Below are 20,904 nucleotides of genomic sequence, written 5' to 3'. Positions count from 1 at the left end.
AGAAAACTTTGAGCCATTATATATACATACCTGCCAACTCTCACGCATTATGTGTGAGTCTCACGCCTGCGGACCAAAGACGTTGATCTCGGACATTGAGGGCAATTTCTCATACCTGACTTGGAAATCCAGATGACTTGTTCTTCAGCGCACTAACAACAAAAATTTTCCAACAAACTGCGCTTAATGACGAGTTTGAGTCCTAACTATATCAGAACACACTAAAGTATCACATTTCAGTTTGCATTTGAGGGGCTGGAAACATCTTCGGACATGCTCGGTAGCGTTTGGAAGTCTTAGGTAAATCAGCGGAAGTAGCTGGAACATTTTTGGAAATTCCCGTTATGAGGAGACAAAAATCTCAAGCATTTGACGTGGGAAAAGTTGGCAGGTATACCATTACAGCATTAAACAACCTCCTGCCCAGTAGACTGGTGCTCTCCCAACTGAGCTGACTGTTATTTGAAAATTTTCCATGGATGTAAAATGGCCTGATGGAATATTACCAGAAAGACAAACTCTGTATTACCTTTTATTAAAAATACACAGGTGATTATACAAAATCGCGCGCTCTCATTGGTTTGGTATCTCGAATTATCAGCCGATAATCACCTCGACGGACAAAATGGCTGCCAGTAGTCGTTTTGCAACTGTAAGTGAAGATGATTTCGCATTGAAATGTTTTTTTTTTTCTCTTTTTTGAAATAATCACCTGTGTATGTATACTAAAAAAGACTCAGTGATTATCGGTGAATATTCACCTCGACTTCGTCTCGGTGAATATTCACCGATAATCCCTTTGCCTTCGGCGAATAATTGTTAAATAAGTAATCAAAGCATCCATCGATGCACTTCAGCTCAGGGTGTCGAAACATCAGTCATTGCCAACAATCCTTCCCAGGACTACTTTCACCCAGCTGATCAGTGTATTTTTTAATGTGAGAGCATGTGACTCTCTGGCTCAGTCTACTGACCTGGTATTATTTCTGTACTTAATTTGTTCCCTCTCAAAACACAGAAAGTTTATACAAAGCCTCCCAGACAAAGGAAACAAGGTATTAGCTACAATAGAAAAACTTAAAGAGATGATTGCAAGAAGAGATGACCTTGAAGAAGCTGTTGCACAATTTGAAAAGATGACTGTGTCTCGCCTGGTTGAGCGAACAAGACTTGACCTTTCTGACAACGACGATGACATTTCTGATGCAAGAAAAGATACTTCAGATTCAGATGTGCATTACAAACCTAGACATAAGAACAACAAGAAAATTAGTATTAGCCACTCAGAAAATAGACAAACAAAGCAGATGTCTTACAAGGAATGGAATTTTGAATCATCAGCCACACCACCAGTGTACAAGTTAGAGGTACAGAGTATGTTTACTGGATTCTATTGCTCTGTAATCTCTATATAGGATCATTATTAGCAGTTCACTGTTGCCTCTACTATGACGAGAGATGATGAAAATTTGACTTTTATGTCTTGTGTGCATTATTATTCACAAGGTGTCTTGCCAATCAAACAGTAAGGCCCCAGTCGTTCAAAAGGTGGATAATGCTATCCACTGGATAAATCAATATCCATTGGACAGCGCAATTGATTTTGCTAGCGTTTATCCATTGGATAGCGATTTATCCATCACTTGAACAACTGGGGCCAGATCTTTATCACCCAATGTCTAGATCTGTCGACAACTTCTATCTCCACTCAAAATGTCCCCTAGGAAAATTATTTACCTGGCTGTAGCTGGGTCAAAAATCCATGCAAACTGCCTTAACCTGTTGACTTCTGGTGGTGAGACTCCGTCTAACGCCAGACAAGATTACTCGTCAACTGGGGCTGTTCTGGGGCACCTGAAGAGTGAATGGGTTAACCAGTAATAAACTATGTCCCCTCCATCAACCATACGAAAATGAACTTTAACCCTTTCAGCCCCGTGAGGGTTCCCCATTGACGAGTAAAATCGTCTGGCGTTAGACAGAGTAAAATCTATAAGTGGCACTATTGGGAGTTAAAGGGTTAATGGGGACATAGTTTTTGAGTGAATCTAGCTGTTGTTAAGGTAGTTTTCTGCCATAATGGCTTAAGAATGAATTTAATCTAAAGGAGATTGCATCAAAATGAAATAGTCCTTTGGACTTAAGGATTACTAAAATGCTTCCCAAATAATTAACGAGTAAGCATTAGACAGAGTAAAATCTGTAAGTCTCCCTCCTGCCAAATCCACAAAAACAGACTGAACTAGATTTCAAGTATTACCCGTTCTCCACTTTGTCTCTGACTTGCTTATAGGACTGCTCAGAAATATTACCACAATGTGAAACTTGCCTATTAAAAAATTCTGATTGTTTCTCAGAAATCAAAGCCTGTTTCACTAGACCAATCCTTCAAGCTTTTACAAGAGCAAGAAAAACGGTACAAGGTGGGCAGAAAACTGAATTCTTCTGCATGCACCTCTAAAAAAAACACTGTTAAAATTAATTATTGTAAAACATCTCTTTGTAGGACCTGCAGGCTGAAAATGCAACATTTAAGTTAAAAGATCAGGACTCCTTCACAAGAACAGTCCCCATGATGACCCTCAGCTTACAGAGCACTCTTCAGTATCCTTTCATGGTTTTAGGGTTTTAGTTTATTACTCATCAAAACTGAAACAGTTTTCATAAATTAAAAACCTGAAATTAATTGACATAACTTGCAGCACATTATGCCAGAAATAATAATAATAATAATAATAATAATAATAATAATAATAATACAGGTACACTGAAAGCTGTGTAGAAAGTATGAGTTGGAGTGTACCGACAAGTGGTACGACTATCAACCCTTACCAGTTGCAGAGAACGGAGAAGTGAGAATAACTTGGGACATGACTATCTACACAGACAAGAGGCTGAAGCACAATCGACCAGATATTACTGTAGTGCACAAAGAGACAGGAATGGACACTTATGGACTGCTGACATTGTGATCAATCTGCAGATAACCTTTTTCAGTAACTTATCATGGTTGCACATGTTGTCATCACAATTTTGCCTGATCTTTAACTGTTTACAAGATACAGAGAAAGTACCGAGAATGAAATTCTAAGTGACGATGATGAACACTATGATGAAGATACAAAACCAGCAGAAGTAGATAGTGATGACTTTGAGGACAAGGGCTGATGTTACAATTTGGTGTTCACCATAGCAAAAGGCCATTACTGAGTTCATGGTTAAAAACAAGGCGATAAGATTTTCTTTGGTAAACAGATGAACTTGAAATAAACCATAAAGACTGACAGTCCAGTAACATTCATTTTAGTTCCACAGTAAACACACCCACAGTTCTTAAACAAAGGCAAAGTATTTACCAATTACCATTGATTATGCAACATAATTAGAGCGGTTTTCAAATGAGTGTCGTAAAACCAAAACCAAAGTAATTACTTTGGCCAATCAAAAAGGACGGAGACAAACCAGTAAACCAATCAAAACTCGAAGTAATTACACGTCGCCGACACAATACGCGGGAAAAGTGCACGCACAAGCCACACTTGGTTTTGCTTTCACTTTTGATTGGTTGAAAAAGTGGTGCAAGAACTTTGAACCAGTCACTGAGTGAAGTAATGCAAAACCAAAGCAATTCACTAATTCCTTTCAACACTCAATTGAAAACCGCTCTATTTACATAGTTTATTGAACAATAGTTATTTACCGGTAATGGTTCATGCTTTAGTTTGAGTACATCCAGAAACCCATAAGGGTTGAAACGTGTAACGGCCCCTTGTGTTCTGGGAAACAAGCATCTGAATATTCAATTTGCCAAGTACCATATTTGGAACAACAAGAGCAAGGGGTTTCCAAATATGGTACTTAGCACTGAAACATTCAACCAATCAGTTCGCACTGAATATTCAGAAGCTGTGAATGCACATTACATGTTTCAACCCTTATGGGTTTCTGGTACATCACAATATGAATCAAACAGGACGTTTAGGAAGCACAAGAGAAGCCAAGGAGTTGCTCAAGGTACATGTATAACCAAGAGCCACTGTAGTATCTTGACTGCTTCCTGAACTTAGTTCTTCATAAGCTGACAAAATAAAAATGCATGGAAGTAATATTGTAAACCAGGACCCAATAATAATATAATTATTATTGTTTGTTTTGTGCCACTGCCAATGGATTTTTGTTGCAAACAAATAAAAAGACAAAGAGCATACTCATACTCAAAATATTTAATTCCTTGATTGTAAATAAAGTCATATTTTCTATTTTACCCAGGTTTTTCTTGTCAGGAACAGGTGGACATCAGTACCTTGGGTTAATAAATAAAGTGCCCAGGGACTTGAGGAATTATTACAACGATTCATGGAACTACAAGGTTCCTTTTTTGGTTCAAGATAGTACTGGTAATTTGTCATACTAAGGACTTTCTTATGTTGAGGTTCCACTTTAATATCAGACACCTTATTCCAAAGTGGCCGCCATTTTAAATATTCTTTTGTTTTTATTCAAATTAGCCCTTGATGCCTCATTCTTAATCTTAAAATTCAAAAGAATATTTTATCTTGAACGAGGCAACAAGGGCCAATTTGTATCCGCATAAACCAGTGGCCATTTTGGAATAAGGTGTATTACCATTTTGTGAAGATTGTAATATTCACTTTCATATGCAAGGTGCAAAGGTTCAAGGCCTGACAGTAACTATACTAGTACCTTTGTGCAAAAGTACTGTAGGTACAGTTTTGAATGGAGATTGATGAAACACTATACAGACTTAAGTCAATTTGACTAGAGGATCCAAGTTTCTTTGTCACTGTTCCATAAAGATGTCTTTAGGACGACACAAGTAAAGTTGTGAAGATATCGTTTCCTCAAATGTATTTGTTTCAGCTAAAACAATACAATTTAAGTCCATGTTTCTTGAACAAAACTTGAAACTGACACATTTGAAACATTGTGATGTAGACAATGCCATGCTCAAGCAAGATGACTGTTCAAAAGCATTTCCAGATTTTACAAGCTTATTGCTCCACTTGCAGTCATTGTGTTAGTTGCTGCAGCCTCCGCATCTTGTGTTGTGATTTCCGCGCTAGCTGGCTCCATCTTGCTGCTTGATGGGGGTTTTCGGATGGGCTTATTACTGTTGCCTGCTACTATCAGACTTCCTGGGACATTTACATAAAGTCGTACCCTACAAAATAACATTCATATGATTAAAAGGCGATCTTTTTGTTATCAACTGACAAAATACAAAATGGCAGCTATGAAATAACTTTTTATCTCTGTTTTAGTTGCTCCCATTTTACCCCCTTTTCTATTGACATACTACATTATTCTGCATAGTAAAGCATATTACCACCAAGATAAGGACGTTACAAGCCACTTTTCTATTAGCCTGTTTAGCAAGAGGGAAAGAGAGAGACAGTAAGTGCTGAAATGTAGGGAGCTTGGGAGAGCAGAGAGGGGAGCTACCCTCCTCTCCTCAATCCCCTTCCATTTCACCACTGGCTCTGCCTCCTTCTTTCCCCTCCCTTTTTGGTGCTTGCTACATGGACTAAAAGGCTAATCATTCTTCTTTAAGACTAATGCATTGGCATTGCAGCTTGTTCTTTTGATTGTAAGAATAATGCAATCAAACAAGTTTTTCGTTAATTCAAGTTTTTAAATGGGTAGCAGTTGGAGAAATCTTAGTCACAAATTGTAGTCTGACTCATACACTGGGAATGTTATTCAACATTCAGTTTTAACTATAGTTTTAACATTTCTAGTTTTTAGGTCAAGGTTAAGTCTTTTATTACATTTGAAGTACTGTAAATATTTACTATTAAGAGTATTCCAAACTAAGTTTAGAGGAAAGTTAAGAAAAATTAATATTACCATAAAAAAATCCAAACTTGTGTTTGCACTTTAACCCCACCAACACACCTAACCCTAACCCCTACATTTTGCTTTTCCAGTACATAAGTAACAACACTCCAACTGATTTTTTATCTTGTCCATGAAGAAGAGTGGGCAGATGTAATAGTCATTTTTTTATCATAACTTGTGGGAAAACAAGTCATACATGGGGAAAAAAGGTCTTTTCCCTTTGCCTTGTGAAAGTAATTTAATAGTGGTTAGTGCTCAGCACTGTTGTGTGCACTGAAATGCTTAAGTGAAACAGAAGAATGTCAACAAAGAAGTGAACTACTAACAAGAAGACAATACCAACAAATTGAGAGAGAGAGAGTTCAGACAAGTGTTGGACTTCCTTTCTTGTAAGAATGAGGAACACAGGGAGCTACAACTGTGTCTAAAGTGGGGAGAGGAAGCTCATCTTTCACCCTACAGCATGAGAAAATCAAGACACATGTAATTTATTTCAAGTAGTTAGATGCAAGTGCACTAACACTGAATTTTAAGCATGCATGTTTTTTCAATGGTAACCAGAGGGAGCAGAGGAGTCATATTTGACCATTTTTCCAGTTAAATTCATCATACAATTGCAGCACGATTTGAATCATCTTACGTGATTAAACTACATACAAATCCTATCCGTGAAACGAAAGCCACATACAGTAATGACTACGGGGTTGTCACTAGTGATGTCTAACAGACACTAACAGTATATGTAGTGCCTGGTACGGAAAGCTTTGCTTTCTGGGGTTCATTGCCTGAAGGGCAATGAAAATTGATGCCGATAGGATTTCAACCGCAACACGATCGTTTGTGTTCAGTTTGATCACGTACGGTGATTCAAATCAACAAGATCGATTCGCACTGCAATTATACGGTGAATTTATGTGGAAAAACAGTCAAATAGGACTCCTCTGCTCCCTTTGTGGTAACTGGTAAATGTAGCTATATTTCTCCTCTGCTTTGAATTAATTAATTTTAATCAATAATAATTATTATTTTAACAGTGATTATTTATTAGTCAACTTTTGAAACACTGAAGCAAAGGTTGGGAGAAACATGAATTTTGCTGAGAATAACTTTATTTGGAAATCAGAAATGTTATCTTGGGAAATAGTTTTTAAGATCTGTTTAAACAACAACTTACAATAACACAGAACTTGCCACGTACTGTTAAACTTTTTGAGTTATTTAACGCATTGGTTTTTGTTCACTCAAATTTAAATCAAAGATGTTGAAGGGCTGAAAACTACTAAATTTTAGTCGCAACAGGCTTCGTAATTGACTCTGGTGATTATGTTTATTTTCAGTTATTTCACCAAATCACTAGCAAATTTCAACCTGTATTGCTAGCGAGGATTAACTAACCACGGTTTTAAACAACTCCATTTATTACACCAGCTTTCTGTCAGTCGCTGTACTTTTCACAAGGGAGGTTGAATAGGGTTCAAAATCTAAATTACAGCAAATCGCGTTAGTGATATGAAAAACAGTTATCCCTTATAATCAAGCAAAGATATTTACCCAGTGGTATCTCACAGTTTCTCTCAATTCCTCTTACTAGCAAGTGACTTAAGTTGCGTAATCATGTCTATGACGTCACCTAACAAATTCTAATCACGGATTGTTGGCGATACACTCCCCCGCCAAAAAAAAGGTTACAGTAATCATAGTAAATAGTATCTGAAAGTTCACTTAGAAGTTAATTTTGTTTTCATCAATCGGTATAAGTAATACAAGTCTCTGTACAGGACGTTGAACAGTGACATATCCTTTGCCTTGGTATTGCTTCATAGGTTCGTTTACGGTGAGATTCTTGTATTGCACGTCTACTCTTCGCACTTTCCCATCTGCACCTGGGTAAACATTTGACACTTTTCCAAGCTTCCAGTTTCCTCTCACTAAGTTGGAATCTTGTATCATAACTACGTCTCCGATTTTCAAATTTCGGTGAGATGTGTGCCATTTTTGCCTTAATATCAAGCTTGGGAAGTAGTTCGAGTTCCATTTTTTCCAGAATGTATGAACAATTGTCTGGACGAACGTGAAACGTTTTTGGGTGTTCGCGTTTTCATCAAATGGGCCATTTGGTATCCTGCTTGTGGCTCTGCCTAACAGTAAGTCATTTGGGCATAAATATGCTCCGTCCTCAGGGGATGTTGGGTGTCGCCCTATTGGTCTTTCATTCAGCAAGTTGGCAATCTCGAATAAAACTGTTTGCAATTCAGAGAAGGTTAAAGCATTTTCACCAACCGAGAATTCAATTGCTCGCTTGACCGATCTTATAAGAGCTTCAGTTACTCCATTTTGCCATGGGGCATCTGCTGGGGTGAAGATCCATTGCAATCCTTTCATGACGCCATATTCCTTAATTTTCTTCCAATCCCATGTTTTTGTTATAGCGGTTAGTTCCTTACTTGCTGCAATTAGTTGATTACCGTTGTCAGACAATAGCTTGGATGGATATCCGTTTAGGGACACAAATCTTCTTATTACAATCAGAAATTTGTCTGTACTATAATCTGCTGCCAGATCCAGATAAACAGCTCTTGTTCCGAGACAATTAAATATTACTCCATAAGCTTTAGAGAACGTTCTCTTCTTTACCTCGTCCCGAATTTTAAAGGGACCAAAAAGATCAATTCCTGTACTGTACCATGGCGGTGCTGGCTTCAATCTGTCTTCAGGTAATTGGCCCATCACTTGCTGACTTGTTTTCTTAGCAAGTTTTTTGCAGATAACGCATCTGAACTTAATCGATTTTACCAACTTAAGGAGTTTGGGTATCCAGTATTTGGTGCGCACTTTGCTGGCAGTAGTTAGAATGCCATGATGTCCTCTTGCATGAGTTTGTGCTACATAGAGATGTGAGAACGGATGATCATATGGTAGTAATATAACTTCGTTGTCACCGTAATTTGTTTGTAACTTTGCAGTACGACTGCTTACTACATAGATGCCGTCTTTGCGTGTGATAGGACACAAACGGTTGTACTTGCCATTTTCAATATCATTTCTCATGTTCTGCTGAATCTCTTTGATCCAGAAAATCTCTGACTTTTTAATATCTTCAGGTGTCAGTTCTTGCGTTGCGCTTTTAAATGACGGTTTGGGAAATTTGCTGTAAAATTTCAAAATTCTTGCAGTGACACGTAGTAGTTTGCCGTAACTCGAATATTTGGCGATGTCAATTCGTAACGCTAGGGTGTCATGAGGTCCTTCTATCTTCGTTACCATTGTAGTCCGGATTACTTCGGATAGTTTTGGCTCCAAGTAATCACGAGTGATTGGCCACTTGTCTTCTGTTTGTTTAAGAAAATCGGGACCCTTTTGCCATGTGCTTTCAAGTCCAATGTCATCGGGCTTCCTGCCTCTTGTCAAACAGTCAGCTATGTTATATTTACTCTCTACCCAATACCAGTTTTCAGGGTTTGTTCCTTCCTGTATTTCACCTATTCTAGTGGCGGCGAACGTGTTGAACCCGTATGAGCTTTTCTGTATCATGGCATGTACAATCTGAGAGTCTACGATGTGGTAGATCTTTTCAAAGCGATATCTACATTCCTTTTCTATGAACACTTTTAGACGTTTGTTCAGTACCGCTCCACACAGTTCTATACGGTCAATGGACATCTTTTTTATTGGTGCAAGACGATTTTTGGACAGTATTAAATTGCTCTCAAATTGGTTATTCTTTCTTTGCCACCGTACATATGCACATGCAGCGTATGCGTCTTTGGATGCGTCACTAAACACAACGAGAATGGGGTCGCCAATAGCATCCATTGGTTTAAGGCATCTCGTAAATCTGATTTGATTCATGTCTTTCAAATCGTTGAAGAAAATAGACCAATTCTGTTGGTTTTCCTCGGGTATAGGGTCGTCCCAGTCAAGTTTCGGTTCAGTTCCCCACAAACGGCGTAAAAGAATTTTGGCCCTTACTGTAAATGGTCCTGCCAACCCTAGGGGATCATACACGCTGTTGATCTGTGACAAGATTATACGCTTTGTGAGCTGTTGGGGATCTTGGGTGGGGACGATATCGCTCGTAGACCTTGAAGTATGTATTCGCTTGGTAGTAAAGTTAACCTTGACTTCGAAACACAGTTGATCTTCTGATTGACTCCATTTAACTCCAAGTATCTTTTCTGTTTGTTCCTCGATCGGTATATTTGTTTTTTCTTGTCTGTCAGTATCGCTTGAGAACATCCACTCTTTGACTTCAAATCCTCCTTTAATAATAGCCTTCTCGATATCTTGAGTCAGTTTAATAGCTTGTTTGCGATCGTCCGTACTTTCGATTATGTCGTCCATGTACGTATTTCTTTGTATTATATCTGCTGCTTCTGGGTATTTCTCTCTTGACATCTCTGCGGTTTTTCTCAAAGCAACGGTTGCAATCGTAGCTGACGGCTTGTCACCGAATGAAACTCTGAGCATTATGTATGTGTCGGGTTCTCTTGTACTATCCATATCCCTCCACAGAAATCGGTGGGTGTGCTGATCTAACTCTGTCATCTTCACAGTGTGGTACATCTTTTTAATATCACCAATGAAGGCTACTTTATTCTCTCGGAAACGTATAAGGACTCCCAATAAGTTATTGAGTAGGTCAGGACCTTTAGCCCAATACTCATTCAAGATATGACCCATGTAATTGGCGCTGCTATTGAACACTATGCGCACTGGGGTAGATTTGGAATCAGGCTTGAGAACTTCATGATGTCCGATATAATGCACCGGTCCTTTGTAGAGTGTTAGTTCCTTTTTGGAGAGTTTCCTTGCAACTCCTCTAGTTACCATGTCTTTTATCTGGTTGTCATACACTTTTGCGTGTTCGGTGTTCCTTCTTAGACGTTTCTCGGTCGTTATCAGTTTCGGTTTGCATTCTACGCCAAGGTTCTCAATTTTGTAAAAGTCTTCTATATTGATTTTGCCTACAACTGTGTTGACTCTGGCATTGATGAAATCGTGATACAGATGTGATTCTTTAAGTAACGGGTGCGTTCCTCCAATACATCGCCCGAAACGATTCCTTAAGAGCACAAGATGACCGATGTTTTGTTCTCTTTCCGGGTGATAGGCTGCATATTCGTAACCGATTAAAATGTCCACAGGTCCTGAGGGTCGCTCGATTTCTTCCTTTGTGACGTTCTTGAAAAGATGTACTATGTCGTCTATGTTAACACTTTCAATGTCTGAGGTGATCCTTTCGATGCCGTAAGCTTCGAATTCGATGACGTGACCTTGCTTATCTATAAGAGGTACCTTGTATTTGTTGGTCTTAATCTTCTCGCTCTGTGCTCCAACTTTGATGACTGAAAGTTCGACTTTGGATCCTTTAAGTTTCTCTTGCTTTGCTTTAGTGTTTGTGATAAAACAAAGTGATGCGGCGTTATCCCACATTATATTAGCTTCTCCTCTTTTGGTTTTAACTCTTTGTACTTGTAACAGGCAGGTGTCAATTTTTGTATTGTGGCATACATTTGCTGAGGCTGAGACTTCCTGAGGTGTTTCTTCCGTCTCGTGTATAGATGGATGGTGCTTTCTTGTGCAGCCGCCTACACCACAGTCTTTCCTTGATTTGCATGTACGTTGTCGATGACCGATCTTTAGGCACGACCAACAGGCTCGTTTATCTTTGATGATCGTCTTTTTCTCTTCTATTGGCTTGGCTAAATAAATTCTGCAGTCTGCTGTCCAATGTCTTCCGTGTTCATGAATCAGACATTTTGGTTTGGGTTCTTTGCTTACTTCCTCGACGCCTTCTGTATAGTGCGATGTGCCTCTGTAATGTTGATTGTTGGTCGTCGTCCGAAGAGAAGCACTGTCGTATTCAATAGCACTCCTTTGATTTTGCAGAAATTCAAGAAGACTAGGGAACTTTTTTGATTTGTCGATGTGACTTCCGTGACAACTAACCATTTCCGCCCATTTTCTTCTGATGTCTGTTGATAAAGCTTTCTCTATAATACTGACCGAACTCGTTGTTGTAATTTCCGCTTCTAGACCGAGTCTTGTGAGGTCTCTGTATCCGTCTTCTACAAGAGTCACGAATTCGATGAAACGTTTATCTTCTCCTTCCTTAAGTGTTCTGAATCTACGTATGCCGTCAATGATAACGTCTGCAATTTTGGCTGGATCTCCATACTTTTCGTCCAGTCTTCGCCACATTTCTTGCACATCGTCGTCTATGCTCTTTACCAGGCCTTCGGGTTCTTTTCCAAGACAAGAGCGTAGCACATATGCGGCATCTCTTCCACGAATTTGTGGCATGACTTGTTTGTTGAAATCTCTTTTAAACTGAGGGTAATGACAGAGTGCTCCATCAAAGTGCGGCATTTTTACCTTTTCCAGGTGTAGAAAGGAAGAAGTCGCGTCAGATTCCTGTTTTATCTGCTCTTGTTCTTTTACGTTAGTATATCTAACTACAATTTGTTCAACAATTTCGTAATAATAGGTTTGGATTTTAGCTATCCATTGCATCTCAGATTCGGCTGAATCAAAGGGCAATAATTCTAACAGTTCAGCGTTAAAGGTTTTGCAATCTTGAAATTGATCTTCTATTTGTTTCTGTAAGTCTTTTAACGCAAAATTGGGCATTTCTTTTGACTGCAACGCGTGCGAAATACTTTCGTAAGAAGCTTCGAAAACAGCGCGCGCAGTGTTCCTTTTAACTTTTGCGTTGTCAATGGCCTCTTGACGAGCCGCGTGCTCGCGCGTTGCCTTTTCGCTTGTAGTGACATTTTCGACATATTTCACTTTACGATTAAATGCATTGGAATATTTTTCCTCGACTTCTGTCATCCAGATTTCTTCTTCGTCCACTAAATGCTCGTCAGTCAGGAAGTTAACATACTCTAAGTGCTTCCCTTCCAGTTCTTCCCATGCATCAACAAGTTTTGAGTAATTGGTTTCTACTACCTCGATTCCTTGGCTTGTCTCTATGGACTTGATCAAAATGTTCCGCTTTCGTGTGAAGTTTCCCTTGGCAATTCGCCGTGAATTCTTAGCTTTGTCGGTCATCTTCTGTTCCAGTCGTCGCTTAGTAGCTAACCACACTGGATTTTGAATGTATTGCTAGCGAGGATTAACTAACCACGGTTTTAAACAACTCCATTTATTACACCAGCTTTCTGTCAGTCGCTGTACTTTTCACAAGGGAGGTTGAATAGGGTTCAAAATCTAAATTACAGCAAATCGCGTTAGTGATATGAAAAACAGTTATCCCTTATAATCAAGCAAAGATATTTACCCAGTGGTATCTCACAGTTTCTCTCAATTCCTCTTACTAGCAAGTGACTTAAGTTGCGTAATCATGTCTATGACGTCACCTAACAAATTCTAATCACGGATTGTTGGCGATACACAACCCATTGATTCACAGGGGTTCCCCATTGACGAGTAAAATAGTCTGGCGTTAGGCAGAGTAAAGTACTAAGTCTGGCCGGTTTGGGAATCAAAGGGTTAATTAAGCTCTGAACAAATTAAACTGACATTATTTAAACAGTTTAGATAATAATATTCATAATTAATATCAGTAATTGATTTTGTTTGCTTTGGCACAAGTTTTTGCATGCAACCTCTGTTTTTTCACACTCAGGACTGGACAAAATAACTGAAATACCAAAACAGCTTGTGATGCAAGTACTCCTTCCAGAATCCTTCTAGAGTATCAAGATGTGTAAGACCCCTCTAAAAATGTCATTGCCAAAAGTGCAGGGCTTTAATCCATTGACAATCTCAAACACCCTTGGACACTCCCAGATGAGTAAAATCATCTGGCATTAGAAAGAGGAAAACCTGTCAAGTCTCACTCCTAGGGGTCAATTGGAGGGTCATTCCACAGTAATTTGGACGAGAAATTATTAAAATGAAATTTGCTTAAATTGCCCAATTTTCTGATAAATGGACAACATGTTAAATAAGGCTTTTGAAAACAACTAGAATTGTTGGATATGAATTGTTGTTTATGCATAAATTATCATAAATTATGTAAACTAATGATAACAGCTGTTGCGGAGGGGAAAGTTTTATGTTGGTAGAATATAAAAAAGAAAACAGCAATTTTAGTTAACTGGTCTGGGACACAAACTACTCCAGACTAAGTAACTTAGACACTGGCCAAACTCTACATTTCTATCAGTATGGCACCTACAGACAGCCTTCTGGATGCTCTTTTCCCTTCCGCAACGTTTTGAAGCCTAAAAGTTTTGTTGGTGCGCTTGTAAATGACAAAGTCAACTTCATGTTTTCAAATCTTCTAATTCTAGGTCAAGGGTTAGTTGTATTATGTTTGAAAAGAAAATTTATTTTAAACTATAGCCAAGAGAGATTCATTAAATTTTGTTGTGGAGGGGAAATTTTGTTGCGGAGGGGAATTCTGTGGAGGCAAATTCTCTTTTGATAATGATTTCACTGAAAATTATGATGTTTACATTAACAAGAGATATCATTTTTCTATCATAAGTTCAGCAACCAGGTTGTGTTTCAGGTCGTGTTTAAATTAAAATGACAGTCAGTGCAACAAAACTGGTGAAAATACCTGTAGCTAATACATGTAATTATATTTCTTTCATCATGCAAATGCCAAGATGAAAAATTTGAAACATTGCCACTTGAAAAATTATAAAAAGAAGGCACCAAATAATAAAATTCCTCAGCACAGTTCATTTAAATGGTCACACATTTCATCCACTGACTAAAAAGTTATAAACTTAACTGTCCAGTTGCTTTAAGTGAAACTCTACCTAATTGACCAATGATGTTTTCATATAAAACAGCAGTTTTCCACTCAAAGTTTATTGCATATGAACTGCATATGAAAGTAGATAATTATTATGCAGTTGACTATGTTAACAGTTACTACTTTGGCAGGGTTATTCAAATTCAGGGTCAGTTTGCATAGTTCAAATTTCTGCACAGGGTTAGGCTTGGTGCTGATGCAGGTGAAATATTCAATTGGCCAACAAGGGATGATGTGGCTGATGTTCATGTCAGCTGTGTTTTCTATGGACCCATTCATTTGATTGGCAACAGTCCATTTAAGATTATGGAGCATGAGCAAGTTAAAAAAGTGTTCCGTTATATCCAGAGGCACTGATTTTCTTTTGAAGGGTTGTTTTCTGTTAATGTTGAAAATACTCAAGGAACAGTGGTCATTATGAACTCACAGTCAGGTTTTTCTGATCACATATTATCTTAAGGTGTTTTTGTAACAATTAATCTTAACAAGGTTACATGTATGCATCACTAATGCATGATTTTGAATTTTTATCACAGTACTGTTTCTGACACAGTGCAAATATTGTGCAAAATGTTGAAAAACTTCAGTTATTTGAAAGCAAATGTGAAACTGTTGTATAAACATTAAAGTGTGGATGTTATCACTCGCTTTAAACGTCTTGCTTATGATCTTCTGAAAATTGGACAAATTTTCCCCTCTGCAACTGTAGATGCTGTTTTCAAATCCTACCTCATTGAGAAAACCGTAACTATTTAAGTTTCCTCTTGTGATCTTTTCAATTAATATAAATTGGGAAAAAGCATCAGCCTACTAGACTCTAGATAATATTTCAGAATTCAGAGAATCTGCTAATAAAACTAAAAACAAACAAAACACCAAGTTTTCTGTTCCCCTCCGCAACGGCCATATTTTTAAGCTCTATGATCTAAGAAATGCATTTTGGAGAAAAGCAGGACAGCAGCAAGTAAAGCTTTGTAGATGATCTTAAGCCTCAATAGGTTATGAGAAGTAAAGGACAAATTCTTATTTAAACTATAACAAGATCTTCGCCTCTAAATTTCCCCTCCACAACAGACGGAATACTGTGGAATGACCCTGGATAGTAATATTTTGAGTGGCTGTATCCTTGTATCACGTTACCCATAACCTCCTGCTTTGTAAGGTATTTGGTCCATCAGAGCACTTGTTATTTAAGTATCCCAAATGAAAGTTGGAGAAAAGAGAGGAAAGAAAGTTGGAATCTAGTCAAAACTTAACCCATTGACTCCCAGGGGTTTCCCCATTGAAGAGTAAAATACTCTGGCGTTAGACAGAGTAAAATACTAAGTCTGGCCGCTTTAGGCCGATTTGGATGTCAAAGGGTTAAGGCTACAGTAATGAACAAAACCATCATAAAACTAAACCTGTCTTTGAGCTGTTCCACAAGGTAAGCAAACTTTCTGTACTGCAAAGCACCAAATTCCTATCAGAATTAAAAAAAATTAGTTTTTCTAATCACTGGATATTAACTATTAAACGCCATCAGATCGCAATGTCAGCATAACACTTTTATTTGCCTGATTAATTAACCCATTCACTCCTCTGTTGCCCCAGGATGCCCCCCATTGACATTAGTAAAATGGTCTGCAGTTAGACAATGAAATCTGTTGAGTCCCACTCCCAGGAGTTAATGGATTAAACACTGTGACCTTACTAAGTACAGCTGGCTATTTATGTGTAAGTGCAACAGACATTCACCCCTAAATCGGCCATACTTAGTATTTTACTCTGGCTAAGGGACCGTTCATTTTTTATGAGAAAGGGGGGGCTGGTGGGATTTGGGGGGGGGGGGCACTAAAAAAAAAAATGGCTTGAAAGGGGGGGCCAGCCGAAAAAAAATGAAGGAAAAGGGGGGGTTGGACGAAAAAATTAGATTAAAAATAGGATAAGAGATTTTACAAATTCTTGCGAATGAATACTCTCAGAACTGGACAAGCCGAAGTGGGAGGCAGGAATGAATCAGGTCAACTAAACAGCAGTGATGAAAGCAGTGAGGGAGAGGAAACTGATGATGACTACAAGAGTGATGCCCCTGACTCTGAAGACGTCTCAAATGATGTCGTTCTTGCTTTTATCACCTCAGATGAGGAATACCCAGACAAGCGGCCAGCTACAACACGCTCAGGACGAGCTGTAACAAGAAGAGCAGAAATTGACTTTTCATTCTTTTGAGTGATTTGTTAAAAGCAGCTTTCTAGCTTTCAGGTTTCTTTCAATAAATTATGTGAAATGTAACAAAACGAAATTTTAATGCTGCAGTAACTTTTAACACCACATGTATTTTTTATTCAAAGGGTGGGGGGGCCTTCCAAAAAATTACTCTGATGATGGGGGGGGGGGGGGAGGGGCACAGGAGAAAAAAATCGGAAATCGGGGGGGGGGGGGGGGGCATACAATTTTCAAATTACACTTCTCCAAATTCCACCAGCCCCCCTACCCCATAAAAAATGAACGGTCCCTAATGACAGATGATTTTACTTGTGGTGAATGAGATATTTTGGCCACTATATTTATAGTGGCCAAAACATCTCATTCACCATTTGCCGATTTAGGGGTGAATGGGTTACCTAATGTTGCCAGAATCTTTAAGTTTATACTTTTCAAATGTCAGTTTTGTGTTTCTGAGGATTGTCTGCAGTGCTTAAAATAATCTGCAGACATTCAGTAGTCAAAGAAATTCTAAGATCAAGTCATGCATGCCATTAGCCCACATCTTACATACAGCCAGTCTGATCTAACATTCTTTCAGGTACCTTTGTCTCAAATCTGGCATGTTCATACATGTCAGAGACTTCATTAACTGTGTCATCTCCACCCCTTATCACATTGTAAGGTGCCTTTTGAAGTGACTTGAGATGTTCTCTTACAGATTGCTTCTTCTTGCGACTGTACTTGAAGTCAATTGTACAGAGGAGATCATCTGCATGAACAAATGAAAATAAAAAACGCTAACAAGCAAATGTTCACTACACGACTGATAATTTAGTTTGCATGGATCACAACATTATTATACGCCGATAATCATCCTCCTTGCATTCCTGAAACTGGATTTCAAGAGCAAGGCTCCATGTTGGGCCAAAAGCATACATAAGTTAAATTTGGCAGCTGCTATTTGGTCCAGGTATGATACTGGATCTCAGTTCCACAGCCAGATGTAAGTATTGGTACTTGGGAATCAATTCTGATGAAGGAGGAAAACTGGAGAATCAGGGGGAAATTCTTGAATCAGGCTGAAATTGACTGAAACTCAGTCCACATAATTATGATTGCAGAGGTGGGAGACATCATTGGCTGACATGACATCTAAGCAGACACCCCAAAATGTACCACAAAGAGTATTCCTGGATGGTCACCATCCAGGTATCAGCTCCAACCATTGGGAAAAAACTTCATTAATTAAACTGATCAGGTTTTTTCCTTTGGGAAAGCCATATTCTTGATGGAATGATGATCTACACACTCACTTAGACACAATACATTACAATAATTAGGGGAAACTGCTTGAAAAAAAACTAAAAGGCATCTAATAGCCAATCCCTGCTTGAAGCCAGTGGAACATGCAACTTCTGTCAGTCGGTTTTTGGTGCTAAGATGGTACAACAGAGAGAGCTCTGGTCTCCCACCATCAATGTTCCCAATAGCATTGATTAGGACCAATTCAGCTCAGTTCTACTGTAAGAGGTTTTTCTCATGGTACTTTGTATTTTCCCTTTCCTTTAAACCCACATTTGATTTTATTTCAAGCATCCTCCATAATGCACTTTACTGCAAAGTTCACTGTTGATTATTTTATGTAGATTAATTGTTAAGTATTAATCCTTGACGCCCAAACCGGCCACACTTAGTGCTGTCTCTACTCACCTAGTTCAGTCATTTTGTCCATGGCTTTCATTCTGTACTTGTAGCTTCTTGTATATTGATCTAAAGAAAATTAGAAACATTCATGATCATTGAGTTGGGAAATACGTCCAACCAATAAAATAATCAGCCAATAATTGGTTGAGGGCTTGAATGACATCATTAACACAGTAAACTAAAAATATTGACATGCAACACAGTTAGTGATACTATTTTAAAGCATACAAAGTTCTTCGTTATTAAATTGTAACACTAACAAAAAAATTAATCAACGTTATTTATAAAAACATTATTTGTATATACAAAAGAGAATCAATAAAAATACCTGATGGTGACTCAAAGTTTGCTGTACCATCAAATGGTTTGTTGAACTGTTCCGACAACATTCTTGGCTCCATCCTAAGTTGCGAGATCCTCTGCAATCGAGCAGCAATCTCTCTCCCTAAACTCTGATAACAAAATATACAAAAGCAATATTAGATATCCAAATCAACTAGTTATAACAAAACTGAGGTTTTGTCACAACTAGTTTTCATGGTAAAATGACAAAACAATACCGTGAAGATTATGTTTACCTTGGGTGTATCAAAACCAACAGGTGAATGAGGTCCTCGCTTTGACAGCAATAACATCCTAAGTATTTGACGCTTCACAAGTATGACGATAACAAGTACAAACTGCAAAAACAAAATGTGATTCATTAATATTAATAATTAAACTTGAACCATTCTTCATTTCACAAAGACAGACATGGCCTCTTTTGAAACACTTTTAACAAAAACAGTCTATTTCATAGTTCAATGTCTGCCCTCAGTGATGACTTTAGTAATTCCCTCCTATTATAAGACAAGATGCGTCAAAAATTATAAGTTAACAAGGCTGTAAGCTTTGTATGGAGATGCACAAATATGGTGGCCGAAGCTAACGAAAACATATGTCATCAAGTTTTGCTATAAAAAGCCCGTAGCCACCTGCTGAGGGCTCATAAACATCTACATGAGTACTTATTGTCATACAAGGGCTGTTCAGTTTGCACAGTATAATTTACTTTTTTAACCTATGTGACAGTATTCTTGGCTGCAGAAGGGACTCCACACCGGGGGAAGTCAATTTCATAGCTATTTTTGACCAAATCCATGATTATCGAGAACTGTTTTGCTCGGTAGTGTAATTTGTGTCAGTCGTCGTTTTCATCCAAATTATAGATCGTCGCTCCATCAACAAAGCAAAATAATCGTACCAACTTTGATTTCACCAAAAATACTGAAACGCCGCCCCATAACAAGTTAAACCATTTCACACAAGAGAAGGTATAAATACCATTATTCGATTATCCAAACAAAAAATTGTTTATCCTTAATTAACGCAAATTTTGATTGCAAAACCAGACCACCAGACTTTTATTTTGGATGGCGTAGCTACATAATTTCACGGTGTGAACATATGTGAGTTCACGATGTGACTTCATTAATTTTCATGGTCTTCGATTTCACACCGCGAACTTTTTCACTGAGCATAGTCAAAAAGTTTGGAACAAGAGTGAACATCCCGTGAAATTTCAATTTCACGGAGTGAAATATTAAACTCACGGGTCGTGGCAGTGAAATAAATTTCACGGTTCACCATGAAATCTATAAGCCCCCTTTTCGCGTGAAAGGTCACATATGCAGATATGTATTCAAACTTGTCCTTAGACTCTTTTGTGCTAACAAGAGATGCTATGAAAGTGCTGCTAACTTTGCATGTATTGCTTGTGTTTATGCTTGTGTCATGTGTAATGCAGCCCTCGCAACAACATGATTTACACCAGTCTCAGACAGAGTAGTAACCAGCAACCTTGCCAATATAATTCATATGCTAAGTGGTTAAGTAAACAATTAATATTTGCAAAATGGTCTGTTAAACCATGTGCAAGAATAAAATAGGAAAAAAAAAATGACCGTGTTACTATAACAAGCGAGTAACTTCCCTTGTATGTTTTTACCCTGGGGTTTTTACCCTTGGAGTACGTCGTCGTTTTCACAAAAATATGGTTGAAGTTACAAGTAAGAACAACTGTAATATTTTCACTTACTGATATGGTGAAGATAATGGTCATGACCAGCCCAACTCCACCTAATTCCTTCAGTAGTTTTGCATCTGTGCTGCTTACAGAATCCGCCATCTTGATTTACTAAAAGGATGGAGTTGCACGATTCAGGAGGCAAAAACTACGTTTCAAATACAAATCGCTAGTTTCTACAACATATTTTTACACTTGAATCCCTAATGTTTTGTAAAGTTACATCCCCGGTAAGGAAAATGGTCAAATGTTGTCCTAGCACGATAGGCGCCTGAGAACTACAACAGGGTTTCAATCCAACGGATTCAGCCCA

At 38.3% G+C, this 20,904-nt stretch overlaps 3 protein-coding genes across 4 annotated transcripts in view; 1 reads left to right on the top strand and 2 right to left on the bottom strand.

The window, feature by feature from the left end:
- Positions 1 to 698, bottom strand: part of LOC138038407 (disintegrin and metalloproteinase domain-containing protein 10-like) — a 12,790-nt gene extending 12,092 nt beyond the window's left edge. The window contains exon 1 of the mRNA XM_068884261.1: positions 31 to 698. Within this exon, the coding sequence (XP_068740362.1) occupies positions 31 to 48 (18 nt within the window). The 5' untranslated portion in view covers positions 49 to 698. The remainder of the gene's footprint in view (positions 1 to 30) is intronic.
- LOC138038409 (DNA-directed RNA polymerase II subunit GRINL1A-like) overlaps positions 1 to 4,264 on the top strand; it is a 5,315-nt gene extending 1,051 nt beyond the window's left edge. Inside the window, exons 2-5 of the mRNA XM_068884264.1 lie at positions 1,019 to 1,367; positions 2,358 to 2,423; positions 2,507 to 2,604; positions 3,060 to 4,264. Coding sequence (XP_068740365.1) covers positions 1,019 to 1,367; positions 2,358 to 2,423; positions 2,507 to 2,604; positions 3,060 to 3,168 — 622 coding nt within the window. The 3' untranslated portion in view covers positions 3,169 to 4,264. The remainder of the gene's footprint in view (positions 1 to 1,018; positions 1,368 to 2,357; positions 2,424 to 2,506; positions 2,605 to 3,059) is intronic.
- LOC138038404 (protein C1orf43 homolog) lies at positions 4,206 to 20,904 on the bottom strand. 2 transcript variants are annotated; one of them, XM_068884258.1, is made up of 7 exons: positions 20,604 to 20,904; positions 19,105 to 19,206; positions 18,855 to 18,978; positions 18,533 to 18,592; positions 17,425 to 17,591; positions 16,036 to 16,094; positions 4,206 to 5,182 (listed from the first exon to the last, which is right to left on the bottom strand). In XM_068884258.1, the coding sequence occupies exons 1-7, from the start codon at positions 20,691 to 20,693 to the stop codon at positions 5,005 to 5,007; spliced, it is 780 nt and encodes a 259-aa protein (XP_068740359.1). In that variant the 5' UTR covers positions 20,694 to 20,904; the 3' UTR covers positions 4,206 to 5,004. The 2 variants fall into 2 exon arrangements, 1 of the variants encoding a protein (XP_068740359.1); XR_011130230.1 differs by lacking the exons at positions 16,036 to 16,094; positions 17,425 to 17,591; positions 18,533 to 18,592; ... (1 more) ...; positions 19,105 to 19,206; positions 20,604 to 20,904 and adding an exon at positions 6,199 to 12,193 and having other exon boundaries at positions 5,049 to 5,182.

This window comes from Montipora capricornis, chromosome 2, assembly GCF_036669925.1.
Source record: "Montipora capricornis isolate CH-2021 chromosome 2, ASM3666992v2, whole genome shotgun sequence".
Lineage (NCBI taxonomy): Eukaryota > Metazoa > Cnidaria > Anthozoa > Scleractinia > Acroporidae > Montipora > Montipora capricornis.
Note: the sequence above shows the minus strand (reverse complement) of the source record. Positions and strands in the feature narration are given on the sequence as shown.